At 43.6% G+C, this 23,636-nt stretch overlaps 1 protein-coding gene across 4 annotated transcripts in view; it reads right to left on the reverse strand.

Moving 5' to 3' along the window:
- The window catches only part of Klhl24 (kelch like family member 24), a 43,035-nt gene that overhangs the window by 13,873 nt on the left and 5,526 nt on the right, over positions 1-23,636 (reverse strand). For all 4 annotated transcript variants that reach the window (XM_052740197.1, XM_052740200.1, XM_052740199.1 and 1 more), the window contains 3 exons: positions 19,138-20,118; positions 4,987-5,171; positions 3,661-3,779 (listed from right to left, as the gene is read on the reverse strand). In XM_052740197.1, coding sequence (XP_052596157.1) covers positions 3,661-3,779; positions 4,987-5,171; positions 19,138-20,057 — 1,224 coding nt within the window. In that variant the 5' untranslated portion in view covers positions 20,058-20,118. The remainder of the gene's footprint in view (positions 1-3,660; positions 3,780-4,986; positions 5,172-19,137; positions 20,119-23,636) is intronic.

Consider the following 23,636-nt stretch of genomic DNA (forward strand, 5'->3'; position numbering starts at 1 on the left):
TATAGTTGTGAGCGGCCATGTGGGTGCAGAGAACTGAATCCAGGCCATCTGCAAAAGCAGCCAGTGCTTCTGACTGCTGCGTCATTTCTCCAGCTCCTATAAACAGTGTTTATAAATGTAAATAATTTCACAGGTCTGACTTTAGCCTTATTCTAATTTTCAGAATAGTTCCCATGAGCTGTGTACTTGCTGTGTACGAGATGAAATATGTTTTTAAAAATACAGTCCTTCTAAGCTTTGAACTGTTTGTTGTTGTTGTTGGAGATAGGATTTCAGACAGCTTAGCTGCTCTCTACTCTTCATCCTCCTGCCTCAGGTGGAAACAGCGGAGCAGAAGTGTGATACCATATTTGTTTGCTTATTTATTTATTCAACGAGATGGTCCTGCTACAGAGCCCAAAGTGGCCTTGAACTTGACATCATCCTGCCTCAGCTTCCCAAGAGTTAGGATTCTATGGGCCACAATGACCAGCTTGCTTTGGTTGCCATCACATCAAACAACCTAACGTTTGTCAAGTAAATTAAGAGTTCACTAACATATGGATTTTGAGACAGCATTCCTTTTTATTTGCCTTTTATGTATAGCTTAAATAATTAGAAATTATTTTTGTTATACTTCATTTGTAATCTCTTATTTTAGCACTGACTTCTCCAGCAATACTTTGTATTTTTTAAAATGTATTTATCGTGTGCACGCACGCCACTGTGTTATACGTGGAAGTCAGAGGACAAGTTCTGAGAGTAAGTGTCCTCCTTCCACGGTGTGCATCTCCGAGATAAAGCTCAGGCGTCAGGCTTGGCCACAAGCGCTGACCCATCTGACCACTGACCCGTCTTGCCGGCCTGTTTTGTCCTTAGAAAGAAAAGGACTACCATGTGTCTGGTGCGCGTGCGGAAGTGAGGGGACAACTTCCTGGAGGTGGGTCTCTCTTTCCACTGTAGTATCTGGTATGTCTGTATAGGTCAGAGGTCAAGCTTGAGTGCCAGTTGGAGCCGTCTACATTTTTAGAAACAGGGTCTCATTGTCTTCCATTGTGTATGCCAGACCAGTTGTCCAGGAGCTTCCAGGAATTCCCCGGTCTTTACCACCCAGTTTGACACAGGAGCACTAGATTACATGTGTGCTCCTGCTCCTGGTTTTATGTAGGTTCTTTGGATTTGAACTCTGATCCTCACACTTGTGCGGCAAAAGCTTTACCCCCACTGAGCTGAAATGACTGTTTCTTTTAAAGGGTAATGGAGTGGGGTGCATGAATGCCATTCCAGTACTTTAGAACTGTCGGAAGGAGAATCAGGAGTTAGGTCATCCTCAGTTACGGAGCTGGAAGTCAGCCCACGCTTCATGAGATCCATGACCAAAAAACGGGGGCTGGATAGACGGCTATTCAGTTACGAGCACTTTCTACTCCTGTGGAGTCTGGAGTTTGAATCCCAGCCCTCACATTGGGTGCCTCACAACTGCCGGGAACTCCAATTCCAGGGGATTCAATGCCATCTTCTGCGCTCCACAGGCCTACACACATGTGGCAATCATATACACACATCTCAAACAAGATATTGACCTTCATTTAAAAAAAAAAAAATATATATATATATATATATATTTTTTTTTTTTTTGGTTTTTTCGAGACAGGGTTTCTCTGTGTAGCTTTGCGCCTTTCCTAGATCTCGCGCTGTAGACCAGGCTGGTCTCGAACTCACAGAGATCCGCCTGGCTCTGCCTCCCGAGTGCTGGGATTAAAGGTGTGCGCCACCACCGCCCGGCAAAAATATTTTTAATTCCTTTAATGATACATTTTTCCTTGTGTATATTCATTGTATATGAGGATATTTTTATGAAAGCGTATAATATACATTGGGCTTAGGATTCCCATGCTCTCCTCTGCTGTTATTTTCTTTTATTTTTTGAGAGAGAGGTATAGTCCAAGCTTGCCCCAAACTTGCTATATATAGGTCAGGCTGTTTTAACTTTTGATCTCTCTGCCTTGCAAGCACTGGGGTTACAGGCATGTATCACTGTGTCCAACTAAGCAACAGCTTTGGAACTGTTCAAGGACCTCTAGTGTTCCATACTATGAAGGTTTCAGGACGCCTCTGTGGGGGACAGGGCGAAGGAGAGGCTGAGAGGGAGGCCACCAGGGCAACCACTCTGATTGGACTAAGTTCTGGTTTTCCATTGGTGGCTCTGAAACGTGTCCCAGTGGAGCCTAAGATACCACATCTTCTCAGAAAGGGGTGCCACAGGCCAAGGGGAGACTCATTTCACTTCATTTGAGGTGTTTCGGACAAGGTGATAAAGACGGCATTGGGGAATGGCTAACAGGTTCCACGTTCCTCAGGAACAAGCAGAGCTTCTCTATCTGTTTAATGTTAAAAAGTGAGTGTAGTGCTTCAAGAGGGGGCACTCAGGGGGCAGAGGCAGGTGGATTTCTATGAGTTCCAGGCCTGCCAGGGCTACACAGTGAGCTGCCTTTAAAAAAAAAAAAAGTCCCAAACCACTAACTCACAGACCAGTTTCAGATTAAATAATGGTAGTTAATGTTCAGAACCCAAATTGTAAAAAAAAAAAAAAAATTTTGAGACAGTATTACTGTGTAGCTGAGGCTGGCCTGGAACTTGTGACAGTCCTGACTTGGGCCCCCAAGAGCCAGGATTACAGGTGGAGCATCCTGTTTGGCATCCAGTTGCATCATTTTTTTTTTTTTTTTTGGTTTTCCGAGACAGGGTTTCTCTGTGTAGCTTTGCGCCTTTCCTGGGACTCACTTGGTAGTCCAGGCTGGCCTCGAACTCACAGAGATCCGCCTGGCTCTGCCTCCCAAGTGCTGGGATTAAAGGCGTGCGCCACCACCGCCTGGCCAGTTGCATCATTTTAATACGTTTGTTAGCTGTAGTCTATAATAGATATCCTAGAAAACATGTTGGTGAAGGGGCTGAGGAAATGGTTCAGCAAGTAAGAGGGCTTGCTGTGTAAGTATAAGGATCTGAGTTCAAATTCCCAACACCCACATAAAAACAAGGCAATGTTCTGTAAGAGCAGTGCTGTAGGGGATGGGGCTTGCTGGCTGGCACCCTGCCTTCAGGGAGTAAGGTGAAGTTAAAGAGCAGGACATGTGACATCCTCCCCTGGCCTCCAGGTGTCACGTGTGTGAACCTGAAAATTTAAACATGCATCTCACACATACGTGCACACACGCATGCGCGCGCGCGCACACACACACACACACACACACACACACACACACACACACACACGCAGAGCATGCTGGAGAGTTTTATCCCCTCTTTCACAAATAAAGAAGGCTAAATAATACCACTTAAAATAAAACCTTTTTCTGCTTGATTGCCAAAGTCAGTAAAAGGGAAGAGGCTGTGTGGACCAGACACCGGCCTGGTTTGTATCAGATACGCCTTTCCAGTTCTTCTTCAGATTTGGATTCCAGTGTGTGAGAAATGTGCTGGACTGCCACAAATTTGAAATCGGGAGAACAAAATATCTATTCAAAAAGTACAGTGTCATATTGTTTATGTCTTTAGTTTATCTTGGTTAGGAATGGAAGGAAATACCACTTGAAGCCAAAACACCCAGAGGGAAATGCAAGCCGCAGCTGTGGCATTTCTTTTGGACATATCCCACAGTAGTAATAAAGCCGTTTCTCTTACTTTACCAAGGAGGACAGCCATTTTGTGGCGCCATCTGCCTTTATTTAGAGACGCAACTCTGATCCAGATATTTAGCTGTGAGTTATAAATCCAGACATCGCGGCTGTTGATTCTTCCACCTTCAAATGTAAAACAGTGCACATTCGGCAACGTCACTGAACATGACCAAGAGATCTATGCCACTAACACATAGGTAAACAAAGCAGAATTGACCCATTCAATCTGAGAGGTTCAGAACTAGCTCAACCAATAAAGGAGGAACCCTCCAGCTTAATGGAAATGGTCACACAGAGCAGATTTAAATCCTGTCAGCTATTACCTTGAGAAATAATGACCATAAGCTCCATAAGAATAAGATACAGACAGTGAGTTTTACAAATCAGGCATCAGATAACTACAAACAGCATGACTATTTTAAAGATGTTTTAAAAACCATACAAAATCAGGTGTATGTTGTAGTGCCATTCACTGGGTAGTAAAATAATCTGCAAGGCTAATTAAGTTATTTGTCAGTCAATAGGCTTCAAATCACAGATACTAGGTATACTTTTTTGAAAATACGTCATTTTTTCTGAATTTTAGGACATCACACATAGTAAATATGTTCAACTCAAGGATTTTATAGAAAAATTTTAATTGATTTAACTTTGGGAAAAATTTTCAGAAAACAGGCAAATTAAACATGTGAGTACTTCTGACTCAATTGTTTACAGAGCTCCTTTAAAACCCAAAGGAATAAAGTTAAACCATAATTAGGCTGGAGAGGTGGCTCCATAGTCAGAACGGCTGCCCCTCTTCCAGAGGACCTGAGTGTTCCCAGCAACTCCATGAGCTTACAGCTGCCTATAACTTCAGCTCCAGAGCTGATGACCTCTTTTGGCCTCTGCAGGCACGTCTATGCTCTCCCACACGCACACCTGTGCACTCGTGTGTACTTGTATACACACACACAAACACACACAGGAAACACTTAAATATGCCTGAGTGCACACAGACACACACACACACAGACACACACACAGACACACACACAGACACACACAGACACACACACACACACACACACACACACACACACACACACACACACACACAGTTAAAACACATATACTCTAAGCATATGTAAAAGCATTTCAAATACCACGACCAAAAGCATTTTCTGGTAGATCTTTTGTAAATCATTCTGGTTTTCAAGGGCAAAAGGTCTTTTCAGTTTTGTATAAATTAGTTGGCCTGAAATATCCATTTCACACTCAACAAGATATTATTTTTAAAACAGTCAATCTGTACCTAAATCAAAAACAGTAGTAATAATTTTTTATTTACCTGAAACAAGAATATCATTCCTTAGTGCACAGACAGCATACTCTGATTTGGTAAATTCTGGAAGCTTGGCCAAGGACTTCCATTCTCCTGTTACTGGATCATAGCACTCAGTGTATGGAAGATTAAATCCTCCAACTCGTTCACAGCCTCCAACCACAACGATCACCTCTGAATAGCCAGTAGACCTAAAATAATTATTGTTAAGAATGCAAAGATAATTGTAATACATTAAAATATATTCAAGATTGTTCAAAGCCCTAACAACAAATAATATACCATGACAGGCAGTTTATTCTTACAGATGTGTCAAACAGTAAAGGCTGGCAGTTATTTATTTTGAGAACATTTATTAGTGACATCATTACCCCACAGAAAATATCTATAAGGATTTCAGGTTTACATGCATGTTTTCCTGCGCGCGCGCGCGTGTGTGTGTGTGTGTGTGTGTGTGTGTGTGTGTGTGCGCATGCGCGCGCACCACGTATGTGCTTGGTGCCTACAGAGGTCAGAGGACAACGCTGGTATTGGATACCCTGGTCTGGAGGCAGGGATGGCTGAGAGTGTGGGTGCCGTGAACCAAACCCAAGGCCTTAACCAATGAGCCATCTCTCCAGCCTGCCCCTGCCATTAAACTTACTTTTTTTTTTTCTTAAAGACAGTCTTGATATATAGCCCAGGTTGGCTTAAAGGTCATGATTCTCCTGAGAATACAAGCGAGTGATAGAAGTGATTACAGACACCAAACCTGGATTTCTGGTTAGTTTGTTGATTTGGAGACAGGGTCTCACTATGTAGCCCAGGCTGGTCTTGAACAGAGCTGCAGTCTCTGTCTCATGGGTGCTGAGATTAAAGGCAAGGGTCACCACACTGACTTTACGGGTTTTGACTTCTGAAGCCTTTTGTTACAGCACTAGGGTCTGCAACCAGGTCGCTGGGCTTCCAATGCAAGAACTCTACCATGTTTCATTGTTGCTAATTCTAAAGTAAATCCACAGTGTACGTATTTTAGAGCATTTCTTCAGAAATAAGTTATTTTGTGTGCAAGGTATTCATGTCGTCCAGCTAGGGATAATGAGATAAAACAAAATTTAAAAATATCCGTAAGTTAAACCATTGCAACACCCATGCATGATGCACTGGTTAAAATGGAGGTATGAGACTTAAACCTTACAGGGCAGAACAGTTCTTGGGTCTGTAAGATATGACATCATCAGCCGGGTGGCAGTGGCACTCGCCTTTGATCCCAGCACTCGGGAGGCAGAGGCAGCCTGGTCTACAGAGCAAGATCCAGGACAGGCACCAAAACTACACGGAGAAACCCTGTCTCGAAAAAACCAAAAAGAAAAAAAAAAGAAAAAAAATGTATATATGACATCATCAATTCACTGTGTTATCTAAAGAAAGACAGTATTGGCCAGCCCCAGAATAAGTAAAAGAATAAATCATAATCACAGAAGTATTTGCTGCACCCACTCAAGTTACTGTCTTAGCAATATTGACTTGAACACTGCTAGTTTTGGGCAAGAAAATTTATGTTGGGTGAGAGTTTCTCAAGCTACCAGCTCTACCAACTTCCTGTAGCGACCTGACAGAACAAGGCTGAGCAGGCGGCCTTAACACACTAACCTGCCTGCTGGCTCTCCTCTCTTCTCTTTGTGTGGTACTGGCTTTGAACCCAGGCCCTGTCCATGCTGGACAAGCATTTGGCCACTGACCTAAATGTTCAGCCTTATTAGTTTTTTTTTTTTTTTTTTTTTCAAGACAGGGTTTCTCTGTGTAGCTTTGCGCCTTTCCTGGAACTCGCTTTGGAGACCAGGCTGGCCTCGAACTCATAGAGATCCGCCTGCCTCTGTCTCCCGAGTGCTGAGATTAAAGGCGTGCGCCACTTATTAGTTTTTTTAAGACAGGGTCTCACTATTGTTGCTTAGGCTGGCCTTGAGGCCTTAAGGTTGTGACCCTCTGGTTTCAGCCAGACTAGAAGATAAGCGAGTTTATCAGTTTTTCGTAGTTAACATTGGATCCACCCCTACAGACAATCTAATCTACTTATTTTCTAAACCTGGCGAGGACATAGTACTGAGTCTGTGTGCCAGGGCCTTCGGCTGGTGGCTGCACCAGGCAGGCGGCTTTTATAAGGAAACAGATGTAGTGACCAAGACTCAAAATGTTTACTTTTTAAAAGCAGCAATTGCCGGGCGGTGGTGGCGCACGCCTTTAATCCCAGCACTCGGGAGGCAGAGCCAGGCGGATCTCTGTGAGTTCGAGGCCAGCCTGGACTACCAAGTGAGTTCCAGGAAAGGCGCAAAGCTACACAGAGAAACCCTGTCTCGAAAAACCAAAAAAAAAAAAAAAATAAAAGCAGCAATTATTTTAAAATTTATCATTGGGAACTAACAATAGATAAGCTTAAATACTAAGCTACATGATGCTCATGTTACTTATAAGTTAAAAAGTTCAGCCAGGCAGTGGAGGTGCCCCAGCACTCAGGAGGCAGAGGCAGAAGGCTCATAGGGAGCCAGGGCTAGAGTGAGGCTCTGTTTCAAAAAAAACAAAACAACATATAAATGGACATGAGGTCAAACTGCCTAATAACAAAGAGCTGCTCTTGGCCTTGATCAAGGAAGCATCTTGCAGTGGGTGGTGGTTAACACACAGATTTGTATCTGGTTAACGTGCTGGGAAAAAGTGACTACTAAGTGCAGTCCCCTAAATGAGATGATCATCATCCCCTTCCAAGGCTCAGAGAACACCACAGAAGGACAGGAAAGAATCAGGAGCTGGAGGATGGGAAGAGTGCTATGCAGCATTATTTTCTGGATATGCCACGCTGTAACAATCCTGAACACACAGCGGCTGTGGTTACCTGGGCAAGACTGGACCCTTCAACACTCCATCATGGATGGAGGAGGGGCTCATAAGGCTCCCTCCTTCCCTGAATTGCTACTGGCAGTTAATGATGGCCAGAGGAGGGAAAGTCAGTTTCTTCATTAGTACAGTCGCTGAAGGTGCCCAAGTGCCAGTGGATTCCCCTCCCACCCCAGGATGTGACAGTGGAGGGAGGGGCTGCTTGGGAAGAGGGTCAGCAGAAACGGGAGAGGGGAAGAGCAGGCAACAGGGCAGTGGATCACAATACACAATATAAACACATGAACTTGTCAAATAATAATAAAAACACAGAGACAACAGGGCCAGGGCAATAACTTAGTGGCAGAGTACATAGCTAGCATGTGGGAAGCCCTGGGGTCTCTCTTTAGTTCCCCCTCCCCCAATAATAATAAAAATAGAAGAAAAAATGCTTTATTCAAGAGTGTAATCCCTGGGAGGTAAGAATATGGATAAGGCTGCTTTGTTTTTCCCCTTTTCTTTTTCTAGGTTTTCTCCAACTGGTATAAATCCACTTCCTACCCTACCCCAGTTTAAGAAAAACAAAAGAAAAATATCACATCACATCTTATAGGTGGCACATGTACTCACAGAATAGCATTTGAGAAACCAGGACTGTTATACACACAGGCTTTTCTCTTCAATGAATGTGCAAGGGAGGAGTGGATGTTGTTTATAACCTAGTGTCTTTTACTATTATGTAGAGTCAGGCTTCACCAGAATCTTCCAGACTCCCAAGCATGGTTTCTCAGTCAATAGAACCCATTCTCTTTTGTTTTTTTGGAAGGGGTGAGGTCCAAGATAGGGTTTCTTTGTGTAGCCCTAGCTGTCCCGGAACTCGATCAGCAGATCAGGCTGGCCTTGAACTCACAGAGTGGCCTGCCTCTGCCACTCAAGTGCTGGGATTAAAGGTGTATACCACCACCATGAGCTGAACCCATTCTTATGAAAGAGGTTCCATTTACTTTGCAAGAGAGTTACTATTATGCTTATTACAAACCCCTCCTCTCTAGACCCTTATCCTGAGCACTGTCAGTGAACAGAACACATTCTTGTGCAAGAGCTCACACGTACTTTGCAAAGGAGTGATATGATCATGCCTTAAGTTTTGTTGTGATAACTGTCACACGGCAACTTCTTTCCAACGTTGTACTGTGCTTAAATATGTCAAAAATGAACTGCTTGGTGTCAGACTCCTTGAACCTGCCCAGCTAACCACGCCCTTCTTGCCTCTTGGGCTTGTTTCTCTCCTGGCAGCAGAGCTTGAAGAGACTCACCCCCACATCACCTTGCTATCAATGGCCATCACTGGTTGTCTCCTCAGCCTAACATGGGGTGAGGCTTTCAGTCAACACCTTTCTGCTTGGTGAGTCTACTCCCATGTAGCCACAATGTTGATCCATGTCTTAAAGTTCATTCTGAGTGACTGAACCAGTAGTACACAAATGCAAACTCCTGAGTTGTTGTTTTACATCTCTATCATTCTACGTTATCAATATTTATCAATAAAGATGCTGGGGTGAAAACCTGCTAGCTCAGAGAGGCAGAGAGAGCACCCAGCTGCTTCCTCCTCCTCCTCCACCATCTCAGAAATAGAGTTTTCTCCAAGGACATCTTTCACAAAAACTCTCCCAACTGGATGTCCCTCCCTTCTACTTCCTGTGCGGCCGTGGTGTGTGTGTCCATCACCTAACCTCCTGACTTCCTTCCATTCTCTATGGCTTTTTCCTGTTAACTAGTTGCTTGCTCCACCTCTTGACCTATGGAAGACTTTATTTAATCCTGTTTACAATATTTAAACAGAAAGCTCTTAGATTATAGGCATGTGCTAGGGCTGAGCCACACCACAGCTAGCAGCAGGTTCCTCCAGTAAACAATGAAATCTCAGGGTTCACAGTGTGACCAAATGTCCTGCAACAGTGAGTGGCCATGGTCACTGAAATGAGAGCAAATGAGGCAGCCATGCAGAAGAGCAGAAGCGGAGGCGGGGAGATGGCATTGAGTGATTTCTGAGGCCTCAGAGTTGTTTTTTGTTTTGTTTAGTTTTAATGGACTGTTCAAGTTTTGCCTTTAGGCTCTACAAGATGCAGATTCCTGTATCATGTTAACACATTTCTCTTTTGTACTTAAGTTGATGAGCTTGTTTCTATAACCTGCAACCAGAATTCTGATATATTAGAGGTTCAATGGATTTCAGGAAAAGAGTAAAAATGGCTTTCGATTCAGGAAAAGATTCTTTTTTTTTTTTTTTTTTTTTTTGGTTTTTCGAGACAGGGTTTCTCTGTGTAGCTTTGCGCCTTTCCTGGAACTCACTTGGTAGTCCAGGCTGGCCTCGAACTCACAGAGATCCACCTGGCTCTGCCTCCCGAGTGCTGGGATTAAAGGCGTTGCGCCACCACCGCCCGGCTCAGGAAAAGATTCTTAAGGGGAAAAAAAGGTTTATTTTTATTTTATGGGTGAGTGTTTTGCCTGCATATATTTATGCACATCATGTGCATGCCTGGTGCCATGGAGGCCAGGAGGTGCTGGGTCCCCTGAAACTGGTATTACAGATGGTTTGAGTCACCATGTGGGTGCTGGGACCCGAACCTGGGGATCCCTGTTAAGAGGGTACTGGGACCCGAACCTGGGGATCCCTGTTAAGAGCAGCAAGTGCTCTTCACTGCTGAGCATCTCTCTATCCCCGCAGGAAAAGATCATTGCTTGCTTGCTTGCTTGCTTGCTTGCTTATTTATTTATTTATTTATTTATTTATTTATTTTGGTTTTTCGAGACAGGGTTTCTCTGTGTAGCTTTGCGCCTTTCCTGGAACTCGCTTTGGAGACCAGGCTGGCCTCGAACTCAGAGAGATCCGCCTGGCTCTGCCTCCCGAGTGCTGGGATTAAAGGCGTGCACCACCACTGCCCGGCTTATTTATTTATTTGTTTGTTTGTTTGTTTGCATCTCTCTATCCCCGCAGGAAAAGATCATTGCTTGCTTGCTTATTTATTTATTTATTTATTTGTTTGTTTGTTTGTTTGTTTGCATCTCTCTATCCCCGCAGGAAAAGATCATTGCTTGCTTGCTTGCTTGCTTGCTTGCTTATTTATTTATTTATTTATTTGTTTGTTTGTTTGTTTGTTTATTTGAGAAAGGGTCTCACTGTGTAGCTCTGACTAACCTGGGACTTGCTATATAGACCAGGTTGTCCTACAACTCAAGAGATCCACCTCCCTCTGCCTCCCAAGTGCTGGGTTTAGAGGTATGCATCACAATGCCTGGCTAGGAAAGATTCTTCACCTTACACTTGAAATGAAAATCAGACCTGTGAAATGTGACTCTCCCTTTCCAGAGCACAAAGACCTGGCAATGAACCGGGCATGGTGCCAGACACCTGCAATCCCAGCTGTCGGGAAGTCAAGGCAGGATCACAAGTTCAAGACCCCCTTCAACAACATAGTTTGAGGCTCGCTTGGACCATGTGATATCCTGCCCTCAGAAAAACAAACTAGGTTGGCAAAGGAGTACAGAAATGTGGCAATTTTGTGTTTCTGATGAGAGTATAAACTGGAAGACAAATTTTATTATCTGTAAAAATTAATATTGTATGTAGCTAGGCATGGTGGTGGTGGTGCACGCCTTTAATCCTAGCACTTGGGAGGCAGAGACAGGTGGATCTCTGTGGGTTCGAGGCCAGCCTGGTCTACAGAGTGAGTTCCAGGACAGGCACAAAGCTACACAGAAAAACCCTGTCTTGAACAAACCAAACAAAACATTAATGTTGTCTAGCTGGTATGACTAAGCAGTTCCTCTTTTAGCAGCTTCAGCCATCAATTAATCTTTATGTAGGCAAAAGCACATGTGATCACAGCAGCTACTGAGCATTATTTACAATAGCAGAACCAGACCAAACCCACCTGTAAGAACCCGGCAGTCTAAATATCCATCGTGAAAAGGTAGGTTAGGACTAGTAGAGGTGCTTGCTGCCAAGTGCCAGATAGACTGACTCTGATTCCCTAGAACTGACTTCCACCATGTACCCCTGGCGCATGAAAACACACAAATACATGAAGCCTTAAAAAAACTAAACAAGCCGGGCGGTGATGGCGCACGCCTTTAATCCCAGCACTCGGGAGGCAGAGCGAGGTGGATCTCTGTGAGTTCGAGGCCAGCCTGGGCTACCACGTGAGTCCCAGGAAAGGCGCAAAGCTACACAGAGAAACCCTGTCTCGAAAAACCAAAAAAACAAAACAAAACAAAACAAAAAACTAAACAAACATTTACAGCCGCCGACTCACACTAGCCAAGAGGTAGAAACAATCAAGTGCCCATTAACAGACGAGCGGTAAATACAACAGGAAAACTATGAGCCAAGAGTCCGGCGCTTACCTTCAGCACTAGGTAGGCAGAGATAGGCAGATCTCTGGAGGCCAGCCTGGTTTACATAGCAAACTCCAGGACAGCCAGGGCTACACAATGAGAACCTTTCTCAAAAAAATAAAACAAAGCAACAGCAAAGCCTAAATTATGGTCAATCCGTAAGTAGAAAACTATCCAACTGCCGCTTAGAAGAACAGAGTATGGAGGTGGCTGCAGAGGCGGTTCAGTGCTTCAGAGCACATCGTGGTTTTGCAGAGGACAGTGGTTCAGTTCCCAGTACTTCTGTCAGGCTACTCAAGTGCCTGGAACTCCAGCTCTAGGAATACAACATCCTCTCTAGCCTTTGTGGGCACTATACTCACATGTATGCATGCACAGACAGATAGACAGACACACATACTCCATTTTAAAGAATTTAAAGTAAAATCTTTGAGAACAACTTAGGAAGCTTCTCTAATAACACAAAGGGGAAAGATCTGTATGTGGTCATATCTATATATCTATATATCTATATATATATAAAACAATTTCAAAGTTTTACAGCTCAGTGGTAGAGCATTTGCCTAGCATGAGTGAGGCCCTAGGTTAAACCTCCAGGATTGCCAATTAAAAAAAAAAAAAAAAAGGGCCGGGCGGTGGTGGCGCACGCCTTTAATCCCAGCACTCGGGAGGCAGAGCCAGGCGGATCTCTGTGAGTTCGAGGCCAGCCTGGGCTACCAAGTGAGTCCCAGGAAAGGCGCAAAGCTACACGGAGAAACCCTGTCTCGAAAAACCAAAAAAAAAAAAAAAAAAAAAAAAAAAAAGGAAACCAAGCAAATCTTAAGGTAAGAAACTGTAAGTGTAGTAGTGTGCCATCTGTACAGAAAGCCAGGGAGAATATTTCTAAAAGAAGTTAAAACTGCTAACAGACATCCTTTGAAGAGGTACCTCAAGAACTGCCACTGGGCGGCCGTGGCGCACGCCTTTAATCCCAGTACTCGGGAGGCAGAGCCAGGTGGATCTCTGTGAGTTCGAGGCCAGCCTGGTCTACAGATCGAGTTCCAGGACAGGCACCAAAACAACACAGAAAAACCCTGTCTTGAAAAACCAAAAAAAATTGCCTAAGGGTCAGGTGTGAGGGAAACACACAATAAATATTTTATGTAAAGTACCTGACTTCAAAGCAGCTAAATATGTCATATGACATGCCACGTGAACCATATGTCCAGCCACGTGGGAGAATAAGACTCACTGGAACAGTTACTCAGAGCACCAAGGTCAGAGCTGGTTCTGCTGCCTACTTCTGTGGTCACAACAAGACAGTGCCACAGCTGTACTGCCTGTAAAATGAATGGACTTATTAAGTTATCATTACATCTCAGTGTCTCTCCTCCCTCCCACCCCCCCCACCCCCCCCACCCCCCCTCTCTCTCTCACTCTCACACACACACACACACACACACACACACACACACACACATACTTTTTGGAGGGTCTCATATAGCCCAGTATAGCTTTGAAACTTGCTATGTAGCTGAAGAAGGCCTTGAACTCTTCATCTTCTTGCCTCTACCTCTCAAGTACTGGGAAAATAGGTGTGCATTGTTAGGTTGCCCAAGCTCCAGCAAGTACATGTAGAGGAAACCATAAAATGCCCAGCAAAAATCTTATTTCTTAAGGAAATAATATATTCACAACTTCCTTATTCCTGAGAACTTAAGCTTTGTCCTCATTATAATAATTATGTTCCCATAGTCATCATGAAGTAACTGCCTCATCAGTAAGACGGGACAGACAGAGGCCAGGTATGATGGCACACACCTTTAATTCCAGTAATTGGGAAGTGAGATGGAGGCACTTATGAGTTCAAGGACAGCCTGTGCTACGCAAGGAGACCCTGCCTCATTAACAAAAGAGGGGCGGTGTTAGGGAATATTCGGAGAAATACCTATGTAATTTTCTTAAAAAAAAAAAAAATCAGTATTTTCTCTACAAAAAAACACAGGGGCTGGAGAGAGGACCCAGTGGTTAAGAGGACTGGCTGTTCTTCCAGGGGACCGAGTTTGGTTCCAGCACCCATCTGTGAGTCCGGTTCTAGGGCATCCAGTGTGCTCTCCTGACCTCCGCAGGTACCAGGCGTACACATGTGCACTTACATACGCAGGCAAAACACTCACACTCATAAAACAAAATAATTAAAAATCAGGGGCTGGAGAGATGGCTCAGCAGCTAAGAGCACCTGCTGCTCGTCCAGAAGACCTGGGTTCGATTCCCAGCACTGACATGGTGGCTCACATGGGTCTGTAATTGCAGTTCCAGAGGATCTGATGCCCTCATGTGTCCTCTGAGGGAACTGCATCCCTATGATGCACAGACATACAGGCAGGCAGATCACCCATACACAACAACTAAAAATAAAGCAGCATACAAGGCAGCCAGTTGGGTCTGTCTGCTCCTCCCGCCCCTCCTCCTTCCTCCCCAGCAGTCCCCTTCCTCCTTCATGTCCTCTACTCCTCCTCCCAGCCCCCTTGCTTAAAACATCCTGTTCCCCTCCCACAGTTCCCTTTTCAGTCTCATGACCCATACCTGCACTTACTTCCACAAAAATGAACACACATAAATATTAAAGGTCAGGACTCAAGTATATAACCAACTGCTGAGTGTAACCTCAAATTAATGTATTTGTGCACCCCTGCCCCCCAATATGAGCAATTTGCCAAATAGGGTCATCACATCAGCAAACACTTGTCCAGTTCACTGTTATCCAAGCTGCTACTTGGGAACCTCATTTTGTAGCAGCCTAGTGCTACCAAAACAAAGAATCAGCATCCACCAGGGGAAATTCCAGGTAATCATTATGGCAGGGACAATCTGAACTGGAGCTCCATGCAAACCTCAGACCCAAACTCCCAAACAGTCAGTAGTTTAAAAGTCTGGTATTCCTAGGGCTGGGTAGCATGGTGCACTCCTTTAGTCCCAGCACTCAGGAGACAGAGAAAGGCGGAGCTCTAGGAGTTTGAGGCCAGTCTGGTCTACAGAGTGAGTTCCAGGACAACCAAGGTCACAGAGAGAAACAATCTCAAAAAAACGAGAAAAAAAAAAAAAAGGAAAATACAGAAACCAGGAATGGGGCTAGGGTAAGGAATTGAAATGGAGGCTGGTGAGATGGCTCAGGGGTGAAGAAGCCCTTGCCATATACAGCCTGACAACCTGAGTTGTGGAGTGTGGAAGGAGAGAATTAACTCACACAACTGTTGTGTGAAAGTGTTCCCCACATAATACACACCCACCCACCCACGTCCACACACAAACTTTAAAAAGAAATCCAAATGAAGTGCAATGGCGGTCTCAATTAGACTGCAACAAAAGGTCAGGGATGTGATCTGCCAGGACCACCAGATTCAAGGACTGAGACAAAGGTGTGGCAGAGGCCTGCCACGGGGAAGTCACTTTTCTCCAGGGGAAAGAAAGGCTTTGAAGCAGCACTTAGCATACAAGGACGGCACATGCTTACTAGATGAAGCCTGAATTGTTCAAGCTGATGGCCAGATGACTCTCCAGAGTTCCAAAGGTATCCTCATGCAGGGTATAGTGGTGCACGCTACAATCCTGGTACAGGACAGCAGACACAGGAGGACCAGGAGTTCAAGGCCAGCTCTGGCTTTATAGCAAGTTCAAAACCACAGAGGCTACATGAGATTACATCTCAAAAAACGAAAACAAAAACAGCGAGAAAAAAAGTATTTCAAGGCTGTCAACAAGGCTCAGAGGGTAAAAGTCCTGCCACAAAGCTTGATGACCCGAGTTTGACCCCGGGACCTGCACAGCAGAAGGAGAGAAGTTACACCACAGGTTATTCTCTGTCCTCCACACACATCGTGCCTTGTAGGGCATATGCACACAAAAAGAAAAAAAAAAATGCAGCAACAAAAACCCCAAAGTATTTCAACCCCAAACTTGTATAATCCCCCCCTTTCCCTTTTTGTCTCACACAGGTCTTGCTATATACCCTTAGCTGGCCTGGTACTCATTTACATAGCTCAGTCTAGTCTCAAACTCATAGCAATTCTCCTGCCTCAGCCACCAGAGAACAGGATTATACATTTGCATCCTTATGCAGGTGTTAATCTGTTTTCCACACTAATATTAAACTCTCCTCCTAGAGGGGTTGGAGAAGTGACTCAGAGGCAGAGTATTTGCCAGGCATTCACAGGCCCTGGGTTCAACCTCCATAGTGCAGCAATGTAAAATTAAACAAACCTTTCACCCTGGAAACAAGTCCCATCTTCGTTGAGTGCTTAAGGAAGAAAGGAACCTAGGGATGCTATGGGCACTGAATGAAAGCAACAGAAACAGCTGGTGTGGTGGCCCAGGTCTAAGTCCCAGGACTGAGTTACTGAGGAAGTGAAAGCAGGGTCAGAAGTTCAAGGGAATCCTCGGCCATGTTAGAGGGCTGGAGGCCAGCCTGGGATATATGAGACCTGGTCTCAAAAGCAAACAAGAGTATTCAATAAAGTCCTATAAAGTACAGAATCATTTTTATGAAATGTCTTCAAAATATTCAAACTCAAAAGTCACTGGGGAGGCAGTATGTGTACAAGTGAGAAGTCGCTGACTCAACTGTGATCTTGAGTAAGTCACTTCTCTAAACCCGAGTTTGGGGTTCTGTAAAGTGTGTCTATAGTACTAACTCATGTCTATTCTGAAACCTACATGAATTAATATGGGTTATGGTACACAGAGCAGTTCCTGAGACTAAGAGTTTCCTATTATTATTGTGGAATGATAGCTGGGAAGATGAGATGATAATATGCATGAGGCCCTTTAAATAAGCAATGTAATATACATATCACATAGGACGAATTCTAGTTCCAAATATTTAACTGCCTATCAAGCTGAAGTGTGTAGAGCCAGCTAGCACGTTCTTTTTCTTTTTTTTAAGATTTATTTATTTATTATGTACACAGAAGAGGGCACCAGATCTCATTACAGATGGTCGTGAGCCACCATGTGCTCATTACAGATGGTTGCCACCAGTCAGTGCTCTTAACCTCTGAGCCATCTCTCCAGCCCCAGCTAGCACTTTCTAGGAAATATCTGTCACTAAACACATCCAAAGGAGGCTATAAGCTACAAGAACCTAGAAGGTGGGCTATAGAAATTGTTCTATCAAGTCAGAAACATGAAAAAGCAGTTTTGGATTAAAAGAGACTTCTTAGAAATAACCAGATATAATGGGAGATTCTGGATCCAGATATATTAAAAGACAATTTAAATGTGGATTGGGTTGTAGATAATAATATGAACCTTTAACTGTAAAAGTTATTTTGTTTATGCTATTCTAAAAGATACACACAATCAAGTAACAAATATGTATATAAATTAATTATATAAATCATGTAAACAAAAAGGCATTAGGTAAAAATTATTCAAAAATTTAAAAGAAATACGAATGAGGAAGTGAGAAAATATGTGTTAAAGAGTCAGGGTTGGAGCTGACAGTATGCAGTTCAGGGTAATGAAAATCATGGTCTGGATGAGATACAGTCACCCAGGAAAGTATGTAAGGCCGACAAAAAGATGCAACCTGAACAGGGAACACTACAGCCTGACACCGGAATCAGGACCCTTAACCATGGAAAAAGAACAACTGGCCAACAGGAAGTCAGGAGGTCAACGGCAATTCCGAAGCCAGTGGAGTTTCCAGGTAGATATGGCAGTTAACATCAGATCCCAGGTCTGAGGGTGTGGCTCGGCAGTAGAGCACCCTCCCCAACACGTACTAAAAGGCCATCAACTCTGTCCCCAGCACCAGAATCGACCCAACGTCCTCAAGCACCATGAAGCTAGCTCCAGACTGAAAGGAGACTAGCAAACCAAACAAGGTCACCGACGACTTGATTAGAGTGGTTCAGTCCTGACCGAAGACAGCAGCAGAAGTCAAGAGGAAGTACTGGAGTTAAGGAGTGGAGAGTGGAGAACCCAGGAGTTTCCCCGAGATACAAATCTACACAAAATAATATGCAATGTTCAGACAGCTTCCAGTAACTAAACAATACAGTAACAGGCAAAACAGGACGGAAGTACCAGGGGTCAGTAGCAGACTTGGAAACAAAGGATTATCTCTAGAATTTCAGGGAATGCTTATGCAGGAGAAGCACCTGCTAGTTCATCAACAACAGCCTCCAATTTAGAAGTCTACTTTCGTTCTTCACGCTGGTTTCCAAATGGGTTGATGCTGCAGCCTGACACACACTTTTCACTGTTGAGAAACGGGTCGTTTCCCTTAAAAGTTGGGTGGAAAACAGGGCCGGGGTGATGGCTCAGGGGGTAAGAGCACTTGCTCTGTGGGCAGGAGGACTTAAAAGTCTATAGGCATCTATGAAATTAACATATATAATATTAACAGTCACATTTCACTCCAAACATACGCTTACTAAATATTCTTTAAGGTGGATATAATTTTCAAATTCAGACAAAGCCTTTGCACTTGGAGGCAGAAGCAAGAGGATCAGGAGTTCAATGTCAGCCTACATAGAGAGTTTAAGTCCGGCCTGGGGCTATATAATGTGTGCTCTCAAAAACAAAAACACCAAAAAAAAAAAAAATCATTGAAAGTTGAGACTGACATTAGAGATCTGAAATGTAGGGTTTATATATATACCTGAAGATAACCTTAACTCTTGATCCACCTGTCTCTGTCTCTGTGTGCTAAGATTACAGGTATGTGCTACCACACCCAGTTTATGTAGGCAAGTACCCTACAAACAAAGCTACATCTTTAAGTAAGCCTCCAAACAGACCTTCAACTGCCTAAGACTCATATAAACTATACATTTAAATGAGTACACTGAGATTGAGTTCAGCAGTTTAAAATATATGTTTAAAACCAAAACTTCTGTTAGCTGTATCTGTAAAGTGTCTTCTTACCTGCGTGGCCTAGTCCTTGGGGACATCATTTCATTGCCAAGTATGTGGTACCGTCTTGCTTCGTGCAGCAACTGATAACACTCAGGGGAATTCTGGATCAACTGGTCCACCTCAACTGTCTGAACAAAGTAGTTGGGATGCAAGAGCGGGAGCCGGACATGTGTCAGGAGCTCATGCAACAGCGGCCTGCGGAGATCAACAGCTCGGTAGACCCAGCGCATGACGGCTTCAAAAACCATCTCCTCTTTACCAATAACAAGTTCATCGCTACAGATATAATCAATAAGTTCATCTTTGTCAAGCTCAAGAAACTCTTCATGCTGGGACACATCCTCAAAAGTCTGTAACGCAAAGGTCTTGCATTTTGTGAAGAGTGTTTTGAGTGAGTGGGTGTCAGCGAAGCGCTGGATTCCTAGGCAATTGCAAGGATCAAGCTGCTCCTCTAAGAACTTGGCACACGCATCCCGGAGAACACTAATCTGAAAGAGGCTGGAGGTTTCAAAGAGGTACTGGACATTCTCTGTTGTGATCTTCACCTTCCCAGTATAGACATACTGCAAGAAACATTCCATAGCTTCAGCTAAAATGCCGTTGATCTCAACCAGCATTTCTCGGCTCTCCCTGTGATCATTACAGAACATGGCTCTAAAGTAGCTGCTACAGGCTGAGAGGACAGCTCGATGACAAGGAAACTCCTTTCCTTCCACACAGATGATAACATCTGTGAATAAGCGGCTGTCTCGGAACTCATTAAATATCTGGAGTATGTTTTCAGCATGGGATGATCCTGAAGAGAAGTCAAAATACTCATGACCTGTCAGAGATTTGGGGTCCATTTCAAAAACCTTGCGCTTAGTTGCTGGGGAATCACGCACCCCAAGATCCTCTCTGTTTAGTCTGCGTCCCAATATTAGTACCATTGTTACATCAGTTGACTATATAATTGTTGAGAAATAGCTGCTAGGGATCTTCTTTATGTGTCTAAAGAAAAATAAAAATAATTATACAATTTTATTTTTTATGTAAACATAAAGTCACATGATTAATATACTCTACAACATATACTAGCTTAATTTAATAAAAACTGATAAAAAATTTTCAATGCAGGATTAGAACATGAGAGTTACTTTGTGATATCCTGGCAGTCCTCAGCTCAAAGGGTTATATGTATTCTTTCAGGGGAGCAGTGTCCACCATCTCCTGCATGGCAGAGGCAAGAAAGCATGCAGAGCTGGACTAACAGTCCTCTAGATGTTATTTTTGTTTATTTGAACGAAGTCTCCCCTATATAGTCCAGGATGGTCTGAACCCCTCCTGCCTCAGCCTCTTGGAAGCTGTGATTATAGGCAGACACCACCAGGCATGGCTTACAGCCAGAACATTAACATAAACAGTTTTTATCTTTTTTGTTTGAACAGTTATTATCTAAGTATAGCAGTGCTAGTATTTACCTATCACTATACTTTAAAAATACATAAATTGTCTAGCCAGCCTCATTTTCTACCACTTTCCTAAAGAAATAATCAGGAATTTGTGGAACAATTTATATACATAGATGTTCAGTGCTGTATTAACAGCAAATACTTAAAACAAGCTAAAGACCCTATTAACTAAACCCCAGGATGTCTTCAAGACGGAACAGTTTATTTACAGCTACTAAAAAGTCGGCCGGGCAGTGGTGGCGCACGCCTTTAATCCCAGCACTCGGGAGGCAGAGTCAGGCGGATCTCTGTGAGTTCGAGGCCAGCCTGGGCTACCAAGTGAGTTCCAGGAAAAGGCGCAAAGCTACACAGAGAAACCCTGTCTCGAAAAACCAAAAAAAAAAAAAAAAAAAAAAAAAAAAGTCAACAGACTTGGGTGGGGGCATAGCCCAGCTGGTAAAGTGTTTGCCAAGCATGCATGAAGCCTTGGGTTTGATCTAGTATCACATCATAAACTAGGATCAAGTTACATATCTGCAAACTCACCGCTTGGGAACTCAAGAGTCTGAGGTTATGCTTGGCTATGTAGTGAGCTCTAGGCTAGCCTGGTCTACACAGGGAGCTCCAGCAGGCCAGCCAAGGCTACATAAGTGAGATGCTGTCTCAAGAAAACAAAAATGAACTGTCTTAGTCCAGTGACTAAGTCCTTTGGTTAGTCATAGTCATCTTTGAGGAACTGGGACATATTTCTCAGTCGTAGATGGGAGCTGTTACTATGGCTTAGTGGGTAAGGGCCCTTGCCCACATGCCTGACAACCTGAGTTGGATCCTCAGAACCCATGTAGTAGAAGGAGAGAACTGACTCCTGCAAGTCATTTTGTTTGTTTGTTTGTTTGTTTTTTTGAGACAGTTTCTCTGTGTAACAGCCCTGGCTGTCCTGGAACTCACTCTATAGACCAGGCTGGCCTTGAACTCAAGAGATCTGCTTGCCTCTGCCTCCTGAGTGCTAGGATTAAAAGTGTGTGCCACTGTTGCCTGGCACAAGTCATTTTCTGACATCCATATACATTCTGTGGCACACTTGTGCCCTCTAGCATAATGAATGAATGAATGAGAAAATAAAGAGCAGTGCTTAACTAACAGGCACATTTAACTTTTTCAGACAGCACTACCTATTTATAATGGAAATCTGGAGGAAAGTGTTAGTTAGGTTTACTATTGCTCTGATAAACACCACAACCAGAAGCAAATTGAGGAGAAAAGGTTCATTTCAGCTTGGAACTCTCAAGTCACTCTCAAGTCACACTCCATCACTAGGGAAGTCAGGGCAGGAACTCGAGGCAGGAACTGAAGCAAAGGACATGGAATGGATACTGGATTATATCCTATGTCTTGCTCAGTCTGCTTTCTTATACCACCCAGGACCACCTGTCCAGGGGTGGTATGCCTCCATGGGGCCTGGGCCCACCCATATCAACCATCAAAAATTGTCCTACAGACTTGTCTACAAGTGATCCAATGGAGGCATTTTCTCTGTTGAGGTTCCTCTTCCCAAATAACTCTTGCCTGAGTTAAGTTGACAAAAAACAAACAAACAAACAAACAAAACCCAACCCTAACCAGTACAAAAAGAGAAGAGTAACATCTCCTATTCTCTAACCAGCATGGTGGTAGTGTGTGCTTGTAAACAGCACTTCCGTGGTAGAGGCAGGAAGATAGTTCAAAGTCATCCTCAGCTAGAGAGAGAGAGAGAGAGAGAGAGAGAGAGAGAGAGAGAGAGAGAGAGAGAGAGAGAGATCTAGGCCTGCCCAGGAAACATGAGACCCTGACTCAAAACAAACACACAGACAGACAGAAATGGTTATGATACAGAAAGAAATTCATATTTGAATCTTTACTATTCTAGATTCAAATTAAGACTGAATTAGCTAAAAGCCAGTTTCCCAAATCAAGAATTAATTCTTTGTAACAGCTTACCTAGTTCGTCGTCATCATCATCATCACTACTGTATTTTAGGCTGAAACAAATTCACATGAACCACTGGTACTTCGATTAGAAATATCACTACTGGTGCTGCCAATAAAAGCCTCTTTAAGCTGGGCATGGCAATGTATGCCTGTAATCTCAGCACTCAGAGGCAGAGGCAGGAGGATGGCTGCAGGTCTGAGGCCAGCCTGACTTACACAGAGATATACTGTCTAAAAACTCAAAATGAATCAATCAAACCAACCAGCCACCTAACAAAAACAAGACTGCCCTCTCTCTAAGCCATAAGGACAAAATTGCCCTCTCTCTAAGCCAGCAGTTCTCACCCTGTGGGGTCATGTATCAGCTATTTACAATACTATTCACACATATCAGATATTTACATTACAATTCGTAACAGTAGTAAAATTACAGTTATGAAGTAGCAACGAAATAGTCTCATGGTTGGAGTCACAACATGAGGAGCTGTATTAAAAGGTCACAGCATTGGGAAGGTTGAGAGCCACTGCTCTAAGTAAAAACAACCCCTCATCTACCTCAGCCCACTGGCTCCACGAACATTTTCATTTCCTTGACGCCTACAGGAAAACACGGAACAGCTTTCTGTAGCTAGTACAACGTATCAGTCTTAGGTAAAATTGGGGACATGGAGGTTGACTAAGACTTGCTATCTCTGGACTTTCTAAGAAAATTCTATTAACCAGCTTTCCACAAGAGAATCAAATACAAACTCTTACCATTTATCACAGGGTAAATGATTTGCACAGGGTCATTTTAAAATATGATATGCTTTCAAAGTTAAACTTTTGGCCTTCCATATATAATTAATCAGCCTTTGCTTTCCCATTTATTAGAAATAAAGTATTCACTTACTTATTTGTTTGCTTGTTTTTCAAGACAGGGTTTCTCTGTGCAACAGTCCTGGCTGTCCTGGAACTGACTCTGTAGACCAGGCTGGCCTCAAACTCACAGAGATCTGCCTGACTCTGCTGGGATTAAAGGAGTGCACCACCACCTCTGCCTTACTTATTTGTTTTTTACATACAAACTAGCCATAGTTAATGTAACCGCAGTTCCTGAATGTTAGGATT

This window comes from Peromyscus californicus, unplaced genomic scaffold (genome assembly GCF_007827085.1).
Source record: "Peromyscus californicus insignis strain IS unplaced genomic scaffold, ASM782708v3 Scaffold_16__1_contigs__length_79575227, whole genome shotgun sequence".
NCBI lineage: Eukaryota > Metazoa > Chordata > Mammalia > Rodentia > Cricetidae > Peromyscus > Peromyscus californicus.